The following is a 25,748-nucleotide window of genomic DNA, read 5'->3' on the forward strand; positions in this document are numbered from 1 at the left end:
TGTCTAAACATGTACAGATTTTGTGCTCTTGTAGTTAGCAACCACTCCCCCATTAATGACTACACATGATATATAACTGGGATAATAACTCAGTAACTAGCAAAGGATATGAAAAAATGTGCACACCTGGCTAGATAAAACTCTCACTTTGATCTCAAATCAAGCGCATCTACTCACAACCGCTGATGCTGTAAAAACAGTCCAGTTCAATGTTAATGGTACAGATCCATATATGGCAATGGCCTATTTGCATATAGACCTACTGCAGCTCTGATTGGATATGGCACACAGGTGTGTGTAGAGTAGGTGACTGAGTCGTGTCTGTCAAACCTCACATTTTCCAAGCTTCAGATATTCAGGTAGAGTCTCCTCAAACGACAATAATACTGATAGGCTTTTCTCCTTCCTTCCTATTATACAATGTAGAAAATAGTAAAAATAAAGAAAAACCCTGGAACGAGTAGGTGTGTCCAAACTTTTGACTTTTGACTGGTACTGTATATCCAACGAGACTGGATATAACGAGACAGCTTTAACTCCTTTGGCAGGTGCCCTGCTCCGAAGATCAATACATGTTACTTCTGACGTGGACACTTTTGCCAGATCCAGTGCACACTTCTTCTGTTTTTCATCAACACAATTAACCAAAACAAGGCTGCTTCTAGTCACCTTGAGTCAATTCACATATGTTGCCATGGTGAAAGTGTGGCTTAGAACCTCACCCTCTGCTTCCTTTGGAAATGAACCCACAGCACCAGGTGATAAGGGACTTTCTGACTCCTAGCTGAATCAAGCTTTTTGTTACCACTGTAAGGTCAACATTGTTGAAGGCTTTGGCACAATATTATGTTATTATAGTAGGTTTATAATGGTCTTACTTGCATCAGTGGATTTGACATCATATCTAGGAGGCTGACCAACACATCTGTCGTCGACCTGCCCTTTTTACATACATTTGATGCACCTGTACTGACCTCGCCTTATCGATGGTAGCGGGGTGAACAGTCAGTACTTAAACCAGGGGTAGTGATGGGGGAAAATACCTATACAGTTCGTAGCTTGTTCTCCATCTTCTTTTTAAATAGGGAGACAATTAGTTTTCAGCACTATTATTTCCATGACTGATCAAAACATGTATTCTCATGGCTCCCTCTTGTCCTTCTGCAAGAGAGAGCCATAATCGTGAGAATATGGTGAGCAATATGCTTGGAACATCGAATCACAATAAAATCACAGTATTGAATCTCAATACATATAAAATTGTGAGAATCGCAATACATTTCATATCGGCACCTAAGTATCGTGGTATTATCGCATTGTGAATTCCCTGGCAATTCACAGCCCGAACCAGGAGTGGACAATCTAAGGCCATTTATGACTAGTCCATAATGTAATAACTGCCAATAATGTCATAGCTTTTTCATTTCTAATGTAATAACCAGTCTCCTGGCCCCTAGCGATAGAAGAAAAAGAGAGCGAGAGAGTGATAGAGGAGGTGTAGTACCCTTGACACTATAGTCCACACTGGTCTCATGGCCAGCATTACAGTGAGGCAGTAATCCATCATACGGCAGTTCAGCAGAGAGATTAGACAATATAAACAGACTGAAGGAATGAATGTGTGTGAGTTTCTCACCTGAGAGGTAGAGGCAGCAGGTGGCTGTGTGTGTGTGACTGCGTGTAGGTGTGTGTGCCTATATTATTATTAACCAGAGATGTTGAGGCTGCTGGATGACTATAGGGTTACCACAACATAGTCCTTTATATATCAATGTACTGTGTGTCTGTCTACTACAACCCACCAGAGATATGGAGGTGGCAGGATGACTGCAAGGGTACCACCACACGGTACTTTAGATGTTGTTGTACTAAATGAACACTATCACTGGGGCGGCAGGTAGCCTAGCAGTTAAGAGCCTTGGGCCAGTAAGCAAAAGGTTGCTGGTGCAAATCCCAGAGCTGGTAAGGTGGAACGAAAATCTGCTGTTCTGCCCTTGAGCAAGGCAGTTAAACCCCTAACCACACCTGGGTGCTGATGACATGGACGGCGATTAAAGGCAACCCCCCTGCACCTCTCTGTTTCAGAGGGGTTGGCCTAAATGCGAAAGACACATTTTGGTTGAATGCATTCAGTTGTGCAACTGACTCGGTTTTCCGTTTCCCCACCAGCAGGTAGAGGAAGAGCAGGAACTCAAACAGCAGGCTGCTGTTCAAATAGGAGATCTGAGACGGACAGGTTCTAGTGTGATGAGGGCCGGGAGACCCACATAGTTATTGCGCCGAGACGGAGGGGTACGTAGTAGGGTTAGTGTTTGTGATGCAGTGTGAGTTGGCTACAGGAATTAGCCTAGGTGTCTGTAGCCTAGTCATAGATTTGTGCTCTTGCCAACTCCACGAAAAGCCTTTCATGGCTACAAATGAGTGCAACGGGGCGATAGTCATTTAGACAGGTGATCTTGGCATTCTTGGGCACAGGGACACCATTTCAAATGCCAAAGCAGCAGCTACTCTTCCTGGGGTCCAGCAAAAATTAAGGGAGTAATATACATTATAATAAAAATGTTCAATGTTAAAATACATTTTTACAACAGATTTCACAATACTTTAAGTATTTACCCTCCAGCCACTACAACACACAATCCAGATTAACATGTGTATATTGTGTATGTTATGTGTGTTTGTACCTGTGTATGTGACTCTTCACAGTCCTCGCTTTTCCATAAGGTGTATTTGTGTCTGTTTTTCAAATCTGATTTTACTGCTTGTGTGAGTTACTTGATGTGGAATAGAGTTCCATGTTGTCATTGCTCTATGTAGTACTGTGTGCCTCCCATGATCTGTTCTGGACTTGGGGATTGTGAAGAGATCTTTGGTGGCATATCTTGTGGGGTATGTGTGGATGTCCGAGCTGTGTGCTAGTAGTTTAAACAGACAGCTCTGTGAATTCAACATGTCAATACTTCTTACATAAACAAGTAGTGATGAGGTCAATCTCTCCTCTACTTTGAGCCATGAGAGATTGACATGTATATACACTGCTCAAAAAAATAAAGGGAACACTTAAACAACACAATGTAACTCCAAGTGAATCACACTTCTGTGAAATCAAACTGTCCACTTAGGAAGCAACACTGATTGACAATACATTTCACATGCTGTTGTGCAAATGGAAGACAACAGGTGGAAATTATAGGCAATTAGCAAGACACCCCCAATAAAGGAGTGGTTCTGCAGGTGGTGACCACAGACCACTTCGCAGTTCCTATGCATCCTGGCTGATGTTTTGGTCACTTTTGAATGCTGGCGGTGCTTTCACTCTAGTGGTAGCATGAGACGGAGTCTACAACCCACACAAGTGGTTCAGGTAGTGCAGCTCAAACAGGATGGCACATCAATGCGAGCTGTGGCAAGAAGGTTTGCTGTGTCTGTCAGCGTAGTGTCCAGAGCATGGAGGCGCTACCAAGAGACAGGCCAGTACATCAGGAGATGTGGAGGAGGCCGTAGGAGGGCAACAACCCAGCAGCAGGACCGCTACCTCCGCCTTTGTGCAAGGAGGAGCAGGAGGAGCACTGCCAGAGCCCTGCAAAATGACCTTCGCCACTGGTGCCCTGTGCTCTTCACAGATGAAAGCAGGTTCACACTGAGCATGTGACAGACGTGACAGAGTCTGGAGACGAAGTGGAGAACATTCTGCTGCCTGCAACATCCTCCAGCATGACCGGTTTGGCGGTGGGTCAGTCATGGTGTGGAGTGGCATTTCTTTGGGGGGCCGCACAGCCCCCCATGTGCTCGCCAGAGGTAGCCTGACTGCTATTAGGTACCGAGATGAGATCCTCAGACCCCTTGTGAGACCATATGCTGGTGCGGTTGGCCCTGGGTTCCTCCGAATGCAAGACAATGCTAGACCTCATGTGGCTGGAGTGTCAGCAGTTCCTGCAAGAGGAAGGCATTGATGCTATGGACTGGCCCGCCCGTTCCCCAGACCTGAATCCAATTGAGCACATCTGGGACATCATGTCTCGCTCCATCCACCGACGCCACGTTGCACCACAGACTGTCCAGGAGTTGGCGGATGCTTTAGTCCAGGTCTGGGAGGAGATCCCTCAGGAGACCATCTGCCACCTCATCAGGAGCATGCCCAAGCGTTGTAGGGAGGTCATACAGGCACGTGGAGGCCACAGTTTTAAGGACATTACATCAAAGTTGGATCAGCCTGTAGTGTGGTTTTCCACTTGAATTTTGAGTGTGACTCCAAATCCAGACCTCCATGGGTTGATAAATTAGATTTCCATTGATAATTTTTGTGCGATTTTGTCAGCACATTCAACTATGTAAAGAAAAAAGTATTTAATAAGAATATTTCATTCATTCAGATCTAGGATGTGTTATTTTAGTGTTCCCTTTATTTTTTTGAGCAGTGTATTTAATCTTAGCTCTACCTGTACATTTAAGGGCCAGCCATGCTGCCCTCTTCTGGGCCAGTTGTAAAGTCCCTCTTTGTGGTACCTAACCACACGACAGTAGTCGACAGTAGTCCTGGTGCGACAAAACTAGGGCCTGTATGACCTACCTTGTTGATATTGTTGTTAAGAATGCAGAGCAACACTTTATTATGGACAGACATCTCCCCATCTTAGATACTGTTGCATCAATATGTTTAGACCATAACAGCATAATTTAGGTCGGACTGTGTCTTGAACGTACTGAAGTCGAAAACATCCGAGTACCCAGTTCCGAGTTCCCAGTTGTTTTGAAAAAGGCATTAGTCTCAGCAGCGGGAGAGAGAGAGCAACTGAGTGTCCGTCTCTCATGGTCCCTGCTCTCTCCTTCCTTTCCTCCGTTGAGACTGAGCAGAGAGAGGGGACATTGTCTCCACCTCGTCGCGTAACTCGTATCCCATCTGCCTCATGCACAAATGAATCTTGTTACTATGACCTGAGAAAGAGAAATATTCCTCGATATTAAAATTGACACAACCAGCTGCTAATAATAATAAAAACGCAGGGCTATCTACATCACCGGTCAAAAGTTTTAGAACACCTACTCATTCCAGGGTTTTTATTTATTTCTACATTGTAGAATAATAGTGAAGATATTAAGCTATGAAATAACACATATGGAATCATGTAACTAAAAAAAGTTATGTGCTGACAACAATATATTATATATATATTTGAGATTCTTTAAATAGCCACCCTTTGCCTTGATAATAGTTTTGCACACTCTTGGCATTCTCTCAACCGGCTTCATGAGGTAGTCACCTGGAATGGATTTCAATTAACAGGTGTGTCTTCTTAAAAGTTAATTTGTGTCATTTCTTACCTTCTTAATGCGTTTGAGCCAATCAGTTGTGTTGTGACAAGGGAGCCCTATTTGGTAGAAGACGAAGTCCATATTATGGCAAGAACAGCTCAAATAAGTGAAGAGATACAACAGTCCATCATTACTGTAAGACATGGTCAGTCAATATGGAACATTTCAAGACCTTTGAAAGTTTCTTCAAGTGCAGTCGCAAAAACCATCAAATGTCATGATGGAACTGGCTCTCTTGAGGACCGTCACATGAATGGAAGACCCAGGGTTACAGTACCTCTGCTGCAGAGCATAAGTTAGAGTCACCAGCCTCAGAAATTGCAGCCCAAATAAATGCTTCAGAGTTCAAGTAACAGACCCATCTCAACATCAACTGTTCAGAGGAGACTGTGTGAATCAGGCCTTCATGGTCAAATTGCTGAAACAAAACAAGTACTAAAGGACACCAATAAGTAGAGACTTGCTTGGGCCAAGAAACACGAGCAATGGACACTAGAGCGGTGGAAATCTGTCCTTTGGTCTGGAGTCGAAATTGGAGATTTTTGGTTCCAACCGCCGTGTCTTTGTGAGACGCAGTGTGGGTGAACGGATGATCTCTGCATGTGTATTTCCCACCATAAAGCATGGAGGATGTGGTGTTATGGTGCTTTGCTGGTGACACGGTCTGTGATTTATTTAGAATTCAAGGCACACTTAAATAGCATGGCTACCACAGAATTCTGCAGCGATACACCATACCATCTGTTTTGGACCATCTGTTTGGGACAACAGGACAATGACCCAACACACCAAGGAGAGTGATGGAGCGCTGCATCAGATAACCTGGCCTCCACATTCCCTCGACCTCAACCAAATTGAGAGTCGAACTGCACAGTGAAGGAAAAGCAGCCAACAAGCGCTCAGCATATGTGGGAATTCCTTCAAGACTGTTGGAAAAGAATTCCAGGAGAAGCTGGTTGAGAGAATGTCAAGCGTGTGCAAAGCTGTCATAGGCAAAGGGTGACTATTTGAAGAATCTCAAATATAAAATATTTTTAGCTTTAACACTTTTTTAGTTTCTACATGATTCCATGTGTTATTTCATTGTTTTGATGTCTTCACTATTATTCTACAATGTAGAAAACTGTAAAAAAAATAAAAACCCTTGAATGAGTAGGTGTTCTAAAACTTTGACTGGTAGTGTATACACTTCGCTATTTATTCATTGCAATGTGAGTGGAATAAGGAGAAGATTTTTTTATGTTTTGTAAGTGTTGAATAAAAACAGTGACAGGGATGAATATTTTAAAAAAGTAGGGTACTGGGAGGTAACTGCCCTCCCACCTCCAGCTGAAATTCACATCAAGACCACAAGATGTCACCAAATTATTTCCCCAACACTTTCCCTGGCTGCCACTGATCTTGCTCATCAAAAAGTAATCTGTGTCTTCACAACTTTGAGATATTTCAACAAAACGATTTTGTGGTGAATTGAAAAAGTTGTCAAAATATTGTGATGAAGTTAGATCTATAATTGTTTTTTAAATATGCAAGTAGGTAAGATAAATAATCCACTTGTTTAGAGAGCAATTTACATACTTTCTTTATAAAGTGTACAGTAGTGAAATATCCCATCCCTGCATTTAGGTACGTTTTCCGACTCCACGGTGTCTTAATGTACCCAATGTACCCTACAACAGTGCAGCTCGGTGTAAACAAGCGTAACTGTAGGGTCAGTATCTTCTGGGAAAAGTGTGTGTGTGTCAGGTCAACATTACACCCACCTTCAAAGGGGTCACACACAGGTCAGATCACATCACACCCTGAGTGACAAATCGAATACAGATCTCGTAAAGGAAGGGTTTTCATAAACTTAGTCCAGAAATATTCTTCATTGATATTGGAACAGTGCTGAATAAAAGCTCACAAATGACATCAGATACAAATCAACTACATGGTAACTCAATGGCTGCTTTGGGGTCTGTCAGATTTGAAGTCTTGCTGCCCTCCTGTGGCACTTCAAGGTAGCATTATATTTGTGGTATTGTAAAATTAGCTTTACTTAAAATTTATTTGGGAACAGGGGGCAGTATTGAGTAGCTTGGATGAATAAGGTGCCCAGAGTAAACTACCTTTTACTCAGGCCCAGAAGCTTGGATATGCATATAATTAGTAGATTTGGATAGAAAGCACTCTAAAGTTTCCAAAACAGTTAAAATAATGTCTGAGTATAACAGTCATATGGCAGGCAAAAAACCCAAACAGGAAGTGGGAAATGGCAGTTTAAAAAAAAAGTGATTGCCTATCCAATATCCTGTGTCTATGGGGTCAGATTGCACTTCCTAAGGCTTCCAGTAGATTTAGTTTAGTCTCGCACGAGGTTCTTTCTCTTTCCTTTCTAATGAAAACAGTATTGTCCGGTTGGAATATTATTGAAGATAAGATTAACCCTTCATCCTAGATTGATTATATACACATCGTTTGACATAATAACATGTTTCTATGAACTTTAATGGAACTTTTTGGACTTTGTCTTGTGCATTTGGAATACTGGACTAAACGCGCAAACAAAAAAAGGAGGTATTTGGACATAAAGATTAACTTCATCGAACAAAACTAACAATTGTCTAACATGGAGACCTGGGAGTTTCATCAGATGAAGATCAAAGGTAAGTGATTCATTTTAACACTATTTCTGACTTTTGTGACACCTCTCCTTGGTTGGAAAATGACTATGGTTTTCTGTGGCTCGGCGCTGACCTAACAATCTCATTGTGTGCCATCACCGTAAAGCTTTTTTGAAATCGGACACAGCGGCTGCATTAACAAGAAGTTTCTTTAATCCTATGTATAACACTTGTATCTTTCATCAATGTTTATGATGAGTATTTCGGTAATTTGATATGGCTCTCTGCAATTTCACCGGACGTTTGTTTGAGAATGCATTTCTGAACATAACACGCCAATTTCAAATTAGGTTTTTGCTTTCGCCGTAAAAGCCTTTTTGAAATCAGACACTGTGGCTGGATTAACAAGAAGTTTCTTTAAAATGGTGTAAAATACTTGTATGTTTTAGGAATTTTATTTATGAGATTTGTTTGAATTTGGCACCCTGCAATTTCACTGGCTGTTGGCGAGGTGGGACACTAGCATCCCAGAGAGGTTTTAAAAACTGAAAAACAAAACTCACATTCTGCTAATTATTGGTGAACCAAAGCAATTTAACAAACAATGAGTAAACTCCTGTAATCGATCATTCATCATACCAAAGGATATTGAGACGGGTCTATGTTGACTGCAGACTACTTTAGTTGTTGCTGACTTGCTTGAGTAGCCAAGTGACAAGCAGAATCAATTAGTCATGAAATACATAGCGGAGTAGCTAAGCAACAATCAAAAACTCATGACGCCTTCATGTATTTTTCACCTCTCCATCATATACACAAAGTAAACAGTGGTATGCTGTCTGAAAATAAAGCAATCCAGCATCTGAGCTTTCATCACAAAACAGGTTTAATTATTATTATTTTTTAAATAAACGTGTATTTCTTCAACCCCTTTTTTCTTCTTTTCATTCATATTAAATCTGGGCCACCCTAAAGCACAAACTATTTAAGGGGGCAACAATGCTGAACTTAATGTAAATTTAAACAGGATAAGAACTTGGGCCAAGCCTTCCCTCTCTGCCATTCCCTCTTCCAATCCACAATAAAAAATATCTGATGGTCAAAGAAACAATAAAAATCCCCAAATGAGAGATTAAAAACCAAGAAGGAAACAGAGAAAAAACTAATCTTAAATACCAGATAGTCTTGTTCCATATTAACTCATACAGAATACTTCTTGGCTGTTCCTAAGCAAAAATATATGCAAAATTACTACAAGATACAATATATCAGTGTACTGCGTTTAATAACAATATACAGATTTGTAATACTGTGTAAAGCACACTTGGGAGTGACACTCCTTTTCACAATAGGCGAGTTTGGTGCTCCTCTATAGCTCGCAATCGTAAAAAAAAAAAAAAAATCCTATTTTCTGTGTGGCTGGAGGGTACCAGTACCAGACTGATACCAGGCTACCTGGTACTGCAGGGTCAAAGTCCACAAAACAAAAGAGACAACTGAAGTGACAGAAACCAATCAATCATTGGGGAGAGACACACACAAGTGAAAAGAAACAAATGTGGAAGTGGGGAGAAAAATTGTGCGAGAGAATGAATGTAAGTATGTGTATGGAGATCTTCCTTTGTTTTTATTTTATTTTAGTCCCTGTACATACAGGACCTTAACATGTTCGCCTCTTGGAGGAGGGGTTAAATTCATTTCCTCATGGCTAATGGGTCCATATAATATAATACCAGCATGGCTTCAGCATGAGTCAGGTCAGGAGGGGTCAGAGGGTGGTCCTTACAGAGAGAAGGGGTGCCCTCTTGGTCAGGGCGGGGCCTCCCAGGTATCTCTCAGGACGTCCCACAAAAGGGAGAGAGGTACAGAAGCACCAAAGTGTGAGAGGGACAGAGAGGAGAGAGAAAGAGTAGAAACAGATATGGAAAATGGGTTTGTATTCAAGGAGAGTGGGTAGGGTTCTCAAATAGGAGGGAAGTTAACAGATTGTTTTAACTTTGCTGTTCATTTCAAGTCTTAATGTCCAAAGTATATTTTTACCCCCACACAAGTTCCTTATCGCGTTTTATTTTTTTTACAATTTTTATTTCGCAATAATGGCAGTTTAAGGATAAAAGTTATTTACAGTGCTGTTGAAATAATGAAACAACGTGTGAATCTACCATAAAGTAAGTCGCACACTATACAGAAAAAAACAACAAAAAAACGCGGTCGCTCCATGCCGTTCCAGATGGCCGCACAGGATCCACGGGGCGTGCTCCGGTGGACATGGATGGGAGAGGAGCGTGGCGCTTCGTTAAGTGGGAATTATCCCGTCACGCCTAAGGCTCCTCTTCAGCTCCAGGTCCTCTAACTTCTTCCAAAGTTCCTCCCTCTCCTTCTCCTTCTTCTTCTCACTGCAGACAGTACGGGGGGAGGCAGGACTAGCTGCAGATTACTGAGATATTACTACTGGGTTTTCCACCACTAAGTACATATCCTTATCCTGCTAGAGTCAAGAATGACAATATTACACACACCAGACAGTGTATGAGGGAAAAAAAGTGTTACTCTGCATAAAAACAAACAGTAATTTTTCTGTACAGTAATTTTCCGTGTAGTGAGCATGGGCCTATTTGAATAGGTGTCTAAAACTATACACGCTTAACACAACAGCACTATGCAGGACCACACCACAGAGGCACCATTAATGATGCAGCATATCTTACCGCTGGCGGTCTGACTTGTAAGTAGCTGTGAGCTCATCAAATAAGGTACTGTTCATCTCCATGAAGGCTTTCAGTACGTTGTACACCAACGCCACTATCGCCCTTCAAGGCAAAATAAAAAACATGTAAAAAAAACAGCCAATTTCAACTCTTTCACAACTTATGTTCTCTCTAATGAAAACAAATACAAGGTGATAAATAAAGTTTTTTGATAGGACCAATCTGTGTGAGGGTGTGTTGAGGTGGACTCACGGGTTCCAGTGTTCTTTGGAGATCCTGTACAGGCTGGCGAACATGATGGGTAAGATAACGCTGGAGTTCTCCTCAATCAGACTCATGATGTACTCGTTGTTCCAGTAGTACAGGGCCCTCTCTGCCACCTGCCAGGGTCACAGAGATTTAATACACAATACCTACACCCATACGCACTAGCCTCTTTTCAGATTTATTTTGTGATCCTATGGTTGTTGTCATGACAATGACCCTAGAAGTTAGCTATACAGAACAAACAGATCTGGGACAAGGCTAAACCCTCCAACAACAACCATGTACTTATAAGAGCACCATAGATATGCTGAGATTACCACTAAAAACCAGGGTCCGTACTAGCCGGGACCCTTGGGACTTCCCTAACCCTTTGAAGATTAAATAAGGGAAGTGGTAGGTCAGGGACAGGTTGTTATGGTAAGAGTATGGGTTAAGATTAGGGTTTAGGATAGGGACATCCCAAGGCAGTCAGACAGCATTGACCTAAAAACCCGCCAGGATTTGTGTCCTTCTCTATAGACTGACCTGGAAGTGTGGGCTGGATACGCATCTGGAGATCTGTTTGAAAAGCGGCTCCTGGATCTTGACGAACTGTGTCGGCTCAATCACGTCTAGGATCTCCTCCAGCTCCCCCAGGTACATAACCTGAGAACACACACAGTTACAAACACACCTGAGGTACATCACCTGACAGGGTTTGACATTCAGGTAAATTAGATTGTGGAACACCAGGCCAGTAACAAGTATAAACTACTGTCCTGAATGAGAAAATTACTGGCCTGGGCCAGATCACAGGAAAGCAAGTTATGCATGCAGAATTTCAATCATGGGGGGGTTTAATTTGCAGTCTGGGCAAGTACCGTATAGGCCATTATAGCCAACCATACAATCTGATATTTACACTGATTGGAATACAAAAATTAAACCATGCCAACTCTCAATGAGGACATACAAATCTGTTGTTCTGCCCCTGAACAAGGCAGTTAACCCACTGTTCCTAGGCCTTCATTGAAAATAAGAATTTGTCCTTAACTGACTTGCCTAGTTAAATAAATAAAAGTAAAATACAATTATTTTTTTTTAAACACTGAGCGCACAACACATTAGGAACACCTCTCTCCATGACAGACTGACCAGCTACGCCACCAATTTTTAAGCTTTGTGACATGGATAGTGCATGTGTGCCATTCAGAGGGTGAATTATTGTTTAATTTAACTAGGTAAGTCAGTTAAAACAAATTCTTATTTTACAATGACGGCCAAACCCGGACAACGCTGGGCCAATTGTGCGCCACCCTATGGGACCCCCGATCACAGCCGGTTGTGATATAGCCCGGGATCGTACCAGGGTCTGTAGTGACACATCTAGCACTGAGATGCGGTGCCTTGCGCCACTCGGGAGCCAAAAGATTTAAGTGCCTTCGAACGGAGTATGGTAGTAGGTGCCAAGTGAACCGGTTTGAGTGGGTCAAGAACTGCAAAGCTGCTGGGTTTTTCCACTCTCAACAGTTTCCTGTGTGTATAAAGATTGGTCCACCACCCAAAGGACATCCTACCAACTTGACAACTGTGGGAAGCATTGGAATCAACATGGTCCAGCATCCCTGTTACTGGCTGTTGGCTGGGCTCCCTGCCTGTGCCATTAAACCCCTACAACTCATCCAGCTTGACACATTGTAGTCCATGCCCAGACAAATTGAGGCAGTTCTCCAGGCTCTGAGGCAAAAACAAGGACACTGGGGCCTGCACCACTGAGGAAGTACAGTTCCCGCTCAGCCCAGTCAAAACTTAATGGTGGAACAAACTCCCTCACGCTGTTAGACACCTAAATGTTTTGTACACTCATTGAAAAGCCTTAACATATGACACTTCATAAAAAGCCTTAACATGTAATATTCCCCCTAGAAAGGAGCCCAATAGCATATTGAAGAAAATGTATTTATTTAGGGCCTATACATGGTCCATATTGCAGGCAGGTGTGCTATTTTAACAATAAACATTATCACATGAAGCCTGATGCAGCATCGTGGCTTCATGGCTGAATGCTCCATCTGCATTGTTTACCCCAACGGGATAATCATTAGGTAGATCAGACTTGATATGTCCTTGCTGCTTGTTTAATGTCCTAAAAACGGCCACTAGCCTAATAAAATTGTGATTTGTACAGTGTTTATAAATAGAGTTATTCTGTGAATTTCAGTGAATATAGGTTTACTGTTTATGCACTCGAATGGCAGTTATGTAAATGTAAACACGAAATGCTCATTTGTTTTGTCATGCTAGACACTCAGATTGTAAAACTGAATCTTATTATTTACACAAGTGACGTGTAAATTATGTTATAAGCAAGCAAGCAAGCAGCTACATAGTGTAGGCCTATGTAACCTTTCTTTGCAATTATGGCATTGCTGTGTAGGATGTCTGATATGAGAAAAGGCAGGTGGAGGTCTTTTATTCTGCGATTGTGAAACACCCATGACAATCTCTAATTCTGCTTCCACTAAGACGGGTCTGGGGCAAGTACAATGGCAAGAAAAAGTATGTGAACCCTTCGGAAATACCTGGAGTTCTGCATAAATTGGTCATAAAATTTGATCTGATCTTCCATCTAGGTCACAACAATTTGTTTGTCTAGTCTGCTTAAACTAATAACACACAATTATAATGTTTTCATGTCTTTATTGAACACGTGTAAAAATTCACAGTGCAGGGTGGGAAAAGTATGTGAACCCTTGGTTTTAATAACTGGTTGACCCTCCCCTTTGGCAGCAACAACCTCAACCAAGTGTTTTTTGTAGTTGCGGATCAGACCTGCAAAACGGTCAGAAGGAATTTTAGACAATTCGTCTTTACAAAACTTTTTCAGTTCAGCAATATTCTTGGGATGTCTGGTGTGAACTGCTCTCAAGGTCATGCCACAACATTTCAAATCGGGTTAAGGTCAGGGCTCTGTCGATGACAGCAAGCTGTCCAGGCCCTGAGGCAGCAAAGCAGCCCCAAACCATGATGCTCCCTCCACCATAGTTTACAGTTGGGATGAGGTTGATGTTGGTGTGCTGTGCTGTGCCTTTTTTTCTCTACACAGTGTTGTGTTTCTTCCAAACAACTCAACTGTAGTTTCATCTGTCCACAGACTATTTTGCCAGGCAGCTCTAACCAACATCTCCAATCTCGTCTCATTGATTGGACTCCTAATTCCATTTAACTTTTTGGAGAAGTCATTATCCTAGGGGAACACACCGGAGGTACATCACCTAAGAACACAGTTACAAACACCTGAGCAGGACAACACATCAGGTCGTTACTATCTAGGTAACAGATCTAAACTCCCATTAACATTAGCAGCTCAGTGCTCCAGACCAAGGAAGGGAAACTTCCAGTGCTCTTACCTCTTTTTGACTGCAGGTTTTTGGCCAGAACTTCAGTAAGCCCCTGATGACCTATAGATAGATTAGATTAATAGATGTGAGAGCGATAGATGCGAGAGAGAAATGTGTGACTGAAGGGAGACGGTGACTGATTAAAAGGCCCTTCTGATTACAAGGTGGTGTGACCATGGGGGAGATAACACTTACTGGTTCTGTTAACGCTGGGTCTTTCTCTAGGAACTGTACAATGCAATACGCCAACTGGAAAAATAAGTTGCAATAAAGAAAAACATAACACATTGTCAATGTTATGGTTGGAAAATGTGGAATACCAATTAGGATCGACTCACTGGACAGACTCAATCATGTAGAACAGGGCTCTCCAAACCTGTTTCTGGAGAGCTACCATCCTGTCAGTTTTCTCCAACCATAATCTAGTGCACCCAATTCTAATATTTAGCTGGTTGATAAGTTCCAATTGGGGTTGGAGCAAAAACCAACAGGAGGGTAGTTTTCCAGGAACAGGGTTGGAGAACCAAACCCGGATGTTGAACATCAACAAAAGTATGATTGCACACAGTCATACACACAGTACCTGTGCGTGGAAGAGAGACAGGCTCCTGACAGTGTGGAGGGGGATCAACACTTTGACCAGAAACTGTTTGTGCTCTGCTTTGAGCGGCAGGGCAAATCCATTGATTATGCTGCAAGAGAGTGGGAGAGGAGAAACGCATCGCTAAGCCAGGATGGCAAATTACACATGTCAGTACAAAGAGACAAGAATTTAGTATAAAGCTTACTGGAGAATCAATGTCAACAAGACTGAGGCAAAGATACATTAAGGATCAATAGCTTTTACATGGGCCAACAGAAATTACACAGGTACTGTAGCTACTTTATGCAAAGTTACCAACAAGCTTTAGCCTGGGCTACAGAACTAAGACCCAAAGATGATGAAATGGTAAATCCTTTAACCCTTTACACTTGTAGCCAGCAGATTTGGACACTAATAAGCACCTAAATAGGATTGCAGTGGTTGTACAGTAAAATGCTATAAACTACATCAGAGCTCAGGCTCTGCGCTTCACATGGCTGTATGGGTTTTTGACTGACAGAGTATCGGAAGTTGAGCACCGCACGTGGCAAGATGTTGCTCCCAACCCTCCTCCTGCTAATTGGGCAACTTGCGCACGTTTTTTTGTTGTCCGAGTGAGGGAAATGCTGTAAATTAAGAGGAGTCAATCCATTTTGAAAGATGCGACATTGAGGATTATAATAAATAGTGCTTTGGATGTCATACAAGCATGTCAAACACCCGTGAGTCTAAGGTTGTCTGTCCCAAACCCCAAAAAATCTTGGTCGATCAAGAATTGTCTGTTCGTTAAACCAATCGATTGGTCAAAATGTTTAAACATGTAATTTTCCATAGACACATCCTATGTGTTTTAATCAAATCAACTATATTCACTGAGCTTGACTGATGCTTTAAGCACACGGTTTGATTAAATAATTAAGACACACAAATGAGAAGACTGAGTACGACTAGCAATTGATTTGATTGTACCAGCCTCAGAGTTGCTACTTTGTGTTAAAAGACAAAGACTGAGTAATTGTGTGATGAGCACCGCTCTCTCTTCCATGCTGTAGCGCCTACCAGTGTTTATCGCACAGTTCGTGTTGCTGAAACTGCAATATAATTACAGAATTCTGACAGAAAAGTTGTGTTAATGAAAGCCCTCATTTGTTTAGAAAAAAAACATTCTCTATTCCCTCAACCCTTGATCTCTTTACGTGACACATGTATGCATTAAATGCACTTGACCAATAGGGCCTGACCTATAGCATAAGCACATCAATAAATTGGTTATAACAAACTCCGAACATTAACAGCAAAATGGATGCAGAGGACGTGACAAAAACTAAAAATGGGGGAATGTTTACTGGTTGCTCATGAGGTAAAGGGGAAGTCAGATGTGTGAAATTTGATTAATTGTGGAAAAGACTGGAACTCAAGAAAAATAAGGTAAGGAGCAAGCACTACGTGCATATTATGTGTGCCAAACAGGTGCAGTTAAATTACAATATAATTTCTGACCTTTGGGAACAATGTAAACACTAAATAAATTCTAAGCGTACCAGTCTGTTGTAACTTTTTTGCTAAGCCTTTATTACATCAAAGACTAAAAACAGCTGCATTGTGAATGCAATTTCCATAATAGAACGGTTTATTTATTATTTAAGCTAATTATTCAAGGCTAGCTTTATTTTAAACTAAAATGCTTGATTGCATTTCAACTCTTGAATGACTCGTATACAATGTGATGACATTAATGACTGATTGATACAGTAGCCTATACAAATATTGAAATATAGGCAGACCTAAGTAAGTTACAGTATAGAGACTAAACAGGATGCGCTCTTAGGCCTACAGCTCAATGGTGGTTGTACAAGGCTGCTATACTAAGCCTACTAATGATGACATTACTTATTACGATAATGATCATAATAGTAATAATAACAATAAGTAGATCAAGAAAAAAAAGAGCATTATTATGAATATAATTTTTTGGACAATATGGAACAGGGTCAACACTAAATACATTGTATAATACCAGAGGCGGTTCTAAAGAAATAAAGTACAAAGCAAAGATAAAAACAGCAGAATTTGTCAAGTGTTTTACTTAACATGTTGCGAGGCTTGATGCTCACAGAATCAGTAGGCTATTAAACACTCAAACCAGCAACAGAAGCAGGATCTGTCTTATTTATGTAGATATACAGTGCATCCGTAAAGTATTCAGACCCCTTGACTTTTCCCACATTTGTTAAGTTACAGCCATATTCTGAAATTGATTAAATTGGCGGTGTCAGAGGAAGGCCCTAAAAATTGTCAAAGACTCCAGCCACCCTAGTCATAGACTGTTCTCTCTGCTACCGCACGGCAAGCGGTACCAGAGCACCAAGTCTAGGTCCAAGAGGCTTCTGCCCCCATATTACCTCGACTAACCGGTGCCCCCGCACATTGACACTGTACCGGTACCCCCTTTATATAGCCTTGCGATTGTTATTTACTGCTGCGCTTTAATTATTTTGGAATTTATTATTTTTCTTAAAACTGCATTGTTGGTTAAGGGCTTGTAAGTATTTCACTAAGTTCTTCACCTGTTGTATTCAGCACGTGACAAATAAAATGAGAAAGTTTTTGCCCTCTGCCCAGTCTACACACAACAACCCATAATGACAAAACAAAAACAGGTTTTTAGAAATGTTTGCTAATTTATCAAAAATGTTAAACGGAAATATCATATTTACATAAGTATTCAGACCCTTTACTCATTACTATGTTGAAATACCTTTGGCAGCGATTACAGCCATGAGTCTCCTTGGGTATGACGCTATAAGCTCGACACACCTGTATTTGGGTAGTTTCTCCCATTCTTCTCTGCAGATCCTCTCAAGCTCTGCCATGTTGGATGGGGAGCGCTGCAGCAAAGCTATTTTCAGGTCTCTCCAGACATGTTTAAATCAGGTTCAAGTTCGGCTGGTCCACTCAAGGACATTTAGAGACTTGTCCCGAAGCCACTCCTGTGTTGCCTTGGTTGTATGCTTAAGGTCGTTGTCTTGTTGTAAGGTGAACCTTCACCCCAGTCTGAGGTCCTGAGCGCTCTGGAGCATGTTTTCATCAAGGCTCTCGCTGAACTTTACTCCGTTCATCTTTGCCTCAATCCTGACTAGTCTCAGTCCCTGCTGTTGAAAAAAAAAGTCCCTGAAACACTTCAGCGAGCAGGCCTTCCTAATCGACCTGGCCTGGGTATCCTGGAAGGATATTTACCTCATCCCGTCAGTAGAGGATGCCTGGTTATTTTTTTTAAATGCCTTCCTCACCATCTTAAATAAGCATGCCCCATTCAAGAAATGTAGAACCAGGAACACATATAGCCATTGGTTCTCTCCAGACCTGAATGCTCTTTACCAACACAAAAACATCCTTTGGCATTCTGCATTAGCATCGAACAGCCCCCGTGATATGCAACTTTTCAGGAAAGTTAGAAACAAATATACACAGGCAGATAGAAAAGCCAAGGCTAGCTTTCTCAAGCAGAAATTTGCTTCCTGCAACAAAAACTAAAAAAAGTTCTGGGACACTGTAAAGTCCATGGAGAATAAGAACACCTCCTCCCAGCTGCCCACTGCACTGAGGATAGGAAACTCTGTCGCACGGCTGGCCATGCTTTACCTGGCTACCCCTACCCCGGTCTACTGCACTGTACACCCCACCGCAACTCGCCAAAGCCTTCCCCATTTCTCCTCCTCCCAAATCCAGTCAGCTGATGTTCTGAAAGAGCTGCAAAATCTGGACCCCTACAAATCAGCCAGGCTAGACAATCTGGACCCTTTCTCTCTAAAATGATCTGCCGAAATAGTTGCAACCCCTATTACTAGCCTGTTCAACCTCTCGTGTCGTCTGAGATTCCCACAGATTGGAAAGCAGCTGCGGACATCCCACTCATCCCACAATATCTTAACCGCCGTCGATAAGAGACAATACTGTGCAGCCGTACTCATTGACCTGGTCAAAGCTTTCGACTTTGTCAATCATCACATCCTCATCGGCAGACTCGATAGCCTTGGTTTCTCAAATGATTGCCTCGCCTGGTTCACCAAGTACTTCTCTGATAGAGTTCAGTGTGTTTACCCCCAAAACCAATTCTTCCTTTGGACCCTCTCCTTCCAGTTCTCTGCTGCCAATGACTGGAACATACTACAAAAATCTCTGAAACTGGAAACACTTATCTCCCTCACTAGCTTTAAGAACCAGCTGTCAGAGCAGCTCACAGATTACTGCACCTGTACACAGCCCATCTATAATTTAGCTCAAACAACTACCTCTTCCCCTACTGTATTTATTTATTTAGCTCCTTTGCACCCCATTATTTTTATTTCTACTTTGTACATTCTTCCACTGCAAATATACCATTCAAGTGTTTTACTTGCTATATTGTATTTACTTCGCCACCATGGTCTTTTTTGCCTTTACCTCCCTTACCTCATTTGCACACATTGTATAGACTTATATTTCTACTGTATTATTGACTGTGTGTTTGTTTTACTCCATGTGTAACTCTGTGTTGTTATATATGTCGAACTGCTTTGCTTTATCTTGGCCTGGTCACAATTGTAAATGATAACTTGTTCTCAACTTGCCTACCTGGTTAAATAAAGGTGAAAAAAACTAATCTTACAGCATGATGCTGCCACCGCCATGTTTCACCATAGGGATGGTGCCAGGTTTCCTCCATACGTGACGTTTGGCATTCAGACCAGACAGTTCAATCTTGGTTTCATCAGACCGGAGAATCTGGTTTCTCATGGTCTGAGTCTTTGGGTGCCTTTTGGCAAATTACACCATGTGTTTTTTTTTACTGAGGAGTGGCTTCCATCTGGCCACTACCATAAAGGCCTGATTGCTGGAGTGCTGCAGAGATGGGAGAACCTTCCAAAAAGACAACCATCTCCACAGAGGAAATCTAGAGCTCTGTCAGAGTGAACATCGGGTTCTTAGTCACCTCCCTGACCAAGGCCCTTCTCCCACGATTGCTCAGTTTGGCCAAGCGGCCAGCTCTAGGAAGAGTCCTGGTGGTTCCAAACTTCAACTTAAAAACGACGGAGGCCACTGTGTTCTTGGGGGACTTCAATGCTGCAGACATTTGTGGTACCCTTCCCAATCCTGGAGCTCTATGGACAATTCCTTCGACCTCATGGCTTGGTCTTTACTCTGACATGCACTGTCAACTGTGGGACATTATATAGACAGGTGTGTGCCTTTCCAAATCATGTCCAAACAATTGAATTTACCACAGGTGGACTCCCCTCAAGTTGTAGAAACATCTCAAGGATGATCAATGGAAACCTGAGCTCAATTGAGTCTCACAGCAAAGGGTCTGAATAATGGTCTGAATAATTATGTAAATATTAATGTAAACATTTCTAAAATCCTGTTGTCACTTTGTCATTATAGGGTATTGTGTGTAGATTGCTGAGAGGGAAATGTATTTAATCCATTTTAGAATAAGGCTGTAAAGTTTATTTTTTTTTTATTTTCACCTTTATTTAACCAGGTAGGCTAGTTGAGAACAAGTTCTCATTTGCAACTGCGACCTGGCCAAGATAAAGCATAGCAGTGTGAACAGACAACACAGAGTTACACATGGAGTAAACAATTAGCAAGTCAATAACACAGTAGAAAAAAATGGGCAGTCTATATACAATGTGTGCAAAAGGCATGAGGAGGTAGGCGAATAATACAATTTTGCAGATTAACACTGGAGTGATAAATGATCAGATGGGCATGTACAGGTAGAGATATTGGTGTGCAAAAGAGCAGAAAAGTAAATAAATAAAAACAGTATAAAAACAGTATGGGAATGAGGTAGGTGAAAAAGGGTGAGCTATTTACCTATAGACTATAGACTAAGTAACAAAATGTGGAGGGGTCTGAATAGTTTCCGAAGACACTGCATATTATTTATAAAGCCAGCAACATTTATTGTCTATTGATTATAGACCTAATTAAGTTGGGGTTTCCTTCCTCCTCACTTTTCATAGACAATAAGGCAAGGGCTCCACTACACCAATAAGCTGGTTAACTTTGCTATTGTGCACATAGCAATATAGTCTAGGAAAAGGCACTAATTTAACAGCGCACTGATGTGTTTCAGAACCATGGACAGCGACTACTATTTAAAGAAATTTAAAAAAATACATGTATTAGTGTATGTGCCCATAGGTAACGTTGTTGTCGGTGATGTCTGGTGAGGACCTGCCTTACAACAGGCCTACAAGCCCTCAGTCCAGCCTCTCTCAGCCTATTGTGGTCAGTCTGAGCACTGATGGAGGGATTGTGCGTTCCTGGTGTAACTCGGGCAGTTGTTGCCATCCTGTGCCTGTCCCGCAGGTGAGATGTTCGGATGTACCGATCCTGTACAGGTGTTGTTACACGTGGTCTGCCACTGTGAGGACGATCAGCCGTCCGTCCTGTCTCCCTGTATCGCTGTCTTAGGCGTCTCACAGTACGGACATTGCAATTTATTGCCCTGGCCACATCTGCAGTCCTCATGCCTCCTTGTAGCATGCCTAAGGCACATTCACGCAGATGAGCAGGGACCCTGGGCATCTTTCCTTTGGTGCTTTTCAAAGTCAGTAGAAAGGCCTCTTTAGTGTCCAAAGTTCTCATAACTGTGACCTTAATTGCCTACCGTCTGTAAGCTGTTAGTGTCTTAACGACCGTTCCACAGGTGCATGTTCATTAATTGTTTTCAAAAGGCCTTCAAGGGCCGACAGAGAAGTTCTCCACTTTTTCTCCCTTCCATTTATTCCCAAAGTAGTTCAATATGGTTTGCATTGCAAATGAAGGCATAAACTGGGTCAAGACACCAGCAGAGTAAGTAGACCGTTAAGTAGTAAAATAAAGGTTAATTAAAAATAAGACCTACAACACTTAACAGCACCTTACTCAACACCAGTGAGACTCATGTCGCCTACGGTAGGCCTACAGTATATCTACAAATATGTTTTTCCATCTCTACATGTAGGTCTCCTGATTTAAACCAGATCAAAGTTGTTGCAACTAAAATGTGGTAGAAATAATCTGCATGTTTGCCTGGCATGGATTGTGACTCCATCTTGTTCTTCGCCCTCTCCAACTCCGCCAATGCTGCCCGACTCTCCGCCAACGACGTGACTCTCCGCCAATAACAACATTTGGCGGATTGGAGGAGTCTAAATAAAAATCTAATCTGTGAGAATATCTAAGGGGCTTTTATATAATTATAATGCAGGGTTAATAATAATCGGTTTGTTTAAAAAAAATAACAATATTTTGGAGATTATTGTTTCAAATAACCAAAAGTGAACACTTAAAGGGTAAAAGGCCATTCTTTAACATGGGGTGAGACATTCTTAATAATTTGTAAATAAAGCCAGTTTGTTACTTAGAATGATTTCTGTTTTTAGCGGGAGAGAAACCAAAAGCTCACCACGCCTATTTTCGGAAAATCGTTAGTCCAAATGTCAAGTGAAATACCCCCATGTTATTTACCAAAGTTCTCTCTTAGCTCCAGGACCAAAGATAGTTTTTGTTATTGTTGCCTGATGCAGGACTGCCAGAGGAGAGACTTTCAGATGGAAAACGCCTCCATTAATTGCCACAGTTTAGACTTCCGATAGAGCAGAGTTTTAACTCCCCCTTGTGATAGTGTGGTGCAATGACAGAATGCCACCGTCTACCACAAAGGGTCACGGCATAAACTCATAACTTTTAAAGGAAGAACCACTATAGGAGAGCAAAATAAAAAATAAAAATCACCTTAATTGAATACGGAGTCATAAAAGTGCATTGAAATTACTTAGGAACTGTGCACATTTGAGAGTTGTGTGACCACTGAGACACCAGTTAGTCCTCTCACTCAAACCCTTGTCATTTATTTGTCTTGTATTGCAACTATTCTTATAATGTTAGTGAATGTATCCAGAGTATTTCTAGATTTCGTTATCGACAAAAAGTACAGTAAATGTAAAATACACAGTGTAATGTTTGGATTCAGTCTTGTGTCAGGTGAACCTGTTACGTCCTCAACTTTGGTCTAATACGTTTCCCATAATATCCAAACTGTTCCTTTTCAATTGATACCATGCTTAGGCATATTCCTTTCATATTTATTTTGTAAGAAACACTTCAATTTATCCCTATCCATATAGTCAAATTCCCACAAGTGTAAAGGGTTAAGACAGCACCTGAGAACAAAGGCATCAGAACTAACCATAAATTAATCCAGGGTCACATACCTTCCCAAGATCTCCAGTAACTCAGCAACCCCGTTAAAGTGCTCAGTCTCATAAACAAAACTTTACGAGAGAGGAGAGAGTGGATAAACGTTAGTGAAACATCAGTGAAAGTACCAAAACGGTCTGAGTAGAGGAGAATGAAGAGCGCTGTCTTACCGTAGAAAAATATTATTGATCTGTTTTCGTATAAAAGCCCTCAGCCCCAGGAATTTCCCATAGATTCTGTGTAAGACTGTTTTCAGGTAGTCTCTCTCCCGAGGATCCTCACTGTCAAATAGCTCCAAGAGCTACAGAGAGCCAGGGAGAAAGAACAAAAAGGGAAAGAAAAAGATGAAACAACTACAAACTCCTTAAACATGTACAACACTAGTCTACATTTTTTAAAGTGCAGCCTCAATGTAACAGTCTCACTCACCTGTAGAACAAATTTCTGGTCTATGTACTTTTTGGCAATGCTGGGCTGGAATTCTTGACTCTCCAAGAATCGTATGAAGAACTCATACACCAGCTATGATACAGTGAAAGAAAGAGCGAGATGGAGATGTTAAGGGATGGAGATTCATAAAACAAAGGTAAGGCTATGGAGCAGAGGAGGTCAAAGGTCAGAGGCAAATCATGGGTAGGGTCACTAGTACCTTAAGTGGTAACCATGGTTACAAGAAGGCCATGGGGAGGGGCTTATGACTAGGCGGGTTAATCTCAAAATGTGGTCAAATGAACATGGCTGTTGCTTTGGAAATATAATAAAGAAAAAAAAAATTTTACCAGGAAGAATTTACTTGAGATAAGCATCTATTTAATCTATTTTATCTATTTAGCTAGGATATGCATATAATTGGTAGATTTGGAAAGAAACACTAAAGTTTCCAAAACTGTTAAAATAATGTCTGTGACTATAACATAACTGATATGGTAGGCGAAAACCTGAGGAAAATCCATCCAGGAAGTGGTTTTTTTTTGATGTGGGTGGTTTTCAATTGAATGCCTATTGAGTATCTATTGATACTCTATTGAGTATCTATCTGGGTTAGGACCCAGATTGCAGTTCCTATGGCTTCCACTAGATGTCAACAGTCTTTAGACATTGTTTCAGGCTTGTTTTCTAAAAAATTAAGAAGAATGAGACCTTTCTGTCAGTGGACTGAGGAAGCATGCTGTTGTTTGTTGTTTTTCCTTTCTATTGAATACGCTATTGTACGGTTTAAATATTATTGATTATTTAGACAATTGACAACATGAGGATTAATTATCAACATCGTTTGACATGTTTCGTCAAACTTTACCATTACTATTAGGATGTATTCGTCTGCATGCTTTGACAGCCTTTGAGCCAGTGGATTACTGAACAAAACGCGCCAACAAAACTGAGTTTTTGGGATATAAAGAGGGACTTTATCGAACAAAACAAACATTTATTGTGTCTGCAACCAGATTAAGCTCTTCAAAAGGTAAGTGATTCATTTTATCGCCATTTCTGACTTTTGTGACTCCTTTACTTGGTTGGAAAATGTTTGTATGCTTTTGTAAGCAGGGTGCTGTCCTCAGATAATCGCATGGTATGCTTTTGCCGTAAAGCCTTTTTGAAATCTGACAAAGCGGCTGGATTAACAAGAAATTCATCTTTAAGCTGTTGTATAACACTTGTATTTTTATGAATGTTTATTATGACTATTTCTGTATTTTGAATTTGGCACTGCAATTTCACCGGATGTTGTCGAGGTGGTTGGCTAGCGGCACGTCAGAGGGGTTAAGGAGGCAGAGCAGCAGTTCCAAAGAAACGGTGGTGAGAGAATGAGCACCTGACAATAGACCCGTAATAAAATCTTACTAAATCAGGGACCGAGAAACAGTACACGCTCAACACCAGCTCAAATGTCCACATACAAACGAACATTATATCAAAAATAGCTATGACACCAGGAAGGTTCTCATGGGGGGGGGGCTCGGTCTCCAATTGAAGACAGAACGAATACTCACAAAAACTTATACATCAATTCTAGCCTATGCTGTTACCTGTAAGTGCGGCCATGAGGCCTCGAGTGTGGGTTCATCCTCCTCTGGGTCAAACTCACTACTGTCCGTGGGCGGAAGGGTCCGGAATATGTTGTAAGACACCTGGAAGACAGGGTAAAGGGGTAAATCAAAAGATTTCAAAATCCACTGATTTCACTGGAAAGTAAGGCAATTGACACAGAGTAATATAACAGTTTTATAGCCAACTCAGGCACTTCAATACGGATGTGAAACCAAAATGTTGACCAATGAGCATTGTTCTTGTCAACTAGCTAAATGAAATTGAATACAAACAGAAAATTCCCCACCTACCATCCGTCACTCCCACTTCCTGAAGATCGGGACTTCCTTCCCCCACACCTTAAGTAGGCTCACCTGATTCCAATCAAGGTGGTTACCTGATTGAATTGTTTTGATAAGTTTTTAAATTAAGTTTATAGTCCTCTTCTTTGAAGTACATCTCCCTTCAATGGATGTGTTATTGACCAAGTTTATCCTCTCTCCTTTATACCTACGCATTTGGTGTCGACTTTCTATAGAGTTTTACATGGGTTGACATGTGTTAGCCAAATGTTGGTCCCAAATTACTTTAACTCAAATAAAATATCCCGTAAATGTTCCATATGCAC

The 25,748-nt window shown here is 41.4% G+C and overlaps 1 protein-coding gene across 9 annotated transcripts in view; it reads right to left on the reverse strand.

Moving 5' to 3' along the window:
* Positions 1-9,187: 9,187 nt before the first annotated feature.
* Positions 9,188-25,748, reverse strand: part of LOC118368224 (serine/threonine-protein phosphatase 2A 56 kDa regulatory subunit epsilon isoform) — a 100,595-nt gene continuing 84,034 nt past the window's right edge. For all 9 annotated transcript variants that reach the window (XM_035752145.2, XM_035752141.2, XM_035752144.2 and 6 more), the window contains 11 exons: positions 25,120-25,221; positions 23,522-23,614; positions 23,263-23,393; positions 23,107-23,166; positions 14,858-14,966; positions 14,470-14,523; positions 14,284-14,334; positions 11,420-11,539; positions 10,880-11,007; positions 10,628-10,729; positions 9,188-10,315 (listed from right to left, as the gene is read on the reverse strand). In XM_035752145.2, the coding sequence (XP_035608038.1) occupies positions 10,216-10,315; positions 10,628-10,729; positions 10,880-11,007; positions 11,420-11,539; positions 14,284-14,334; positions 14,470-14,523; positions 14,858-14,966; positions 23,107-23,166; positions 23,263-23,393; positions 23,522-23,614; positions 25,120-25,221 (1,050 nt within the window). In that variant the 3' untranslated portion in view covers positions 9,188-10,215. The remainder of the gene's footprint in view (positions 10,316-10,627; positions 10,730-10,879; positions 11,008-11,419; positions 11,540-14,283; positions 14,335-14,469; positions 14,524-14,857; positions 14,967-23,106; positions 23,167-23,262; positions 23,394-23,521; positions 23,615-25,119; positions 25,222-25,748) is intronic.

This window comes from Oncorhynchus keta, chromosome 35 (assembly GCF_023373465.1).
Source record: "Oncorhynchus keta strain PuntledgeMale-10-30-2019 chromosome 35, Oket_V2, whole genome shotgun sequence".
Taxonomy (NCBI): domain Eukaryota; kingdom Metazoa; phylum Chordata; class Actinopteri; order Salmoniformes; family Salmonidae; genus Oncorhynchus; species Oncorhynchus keta.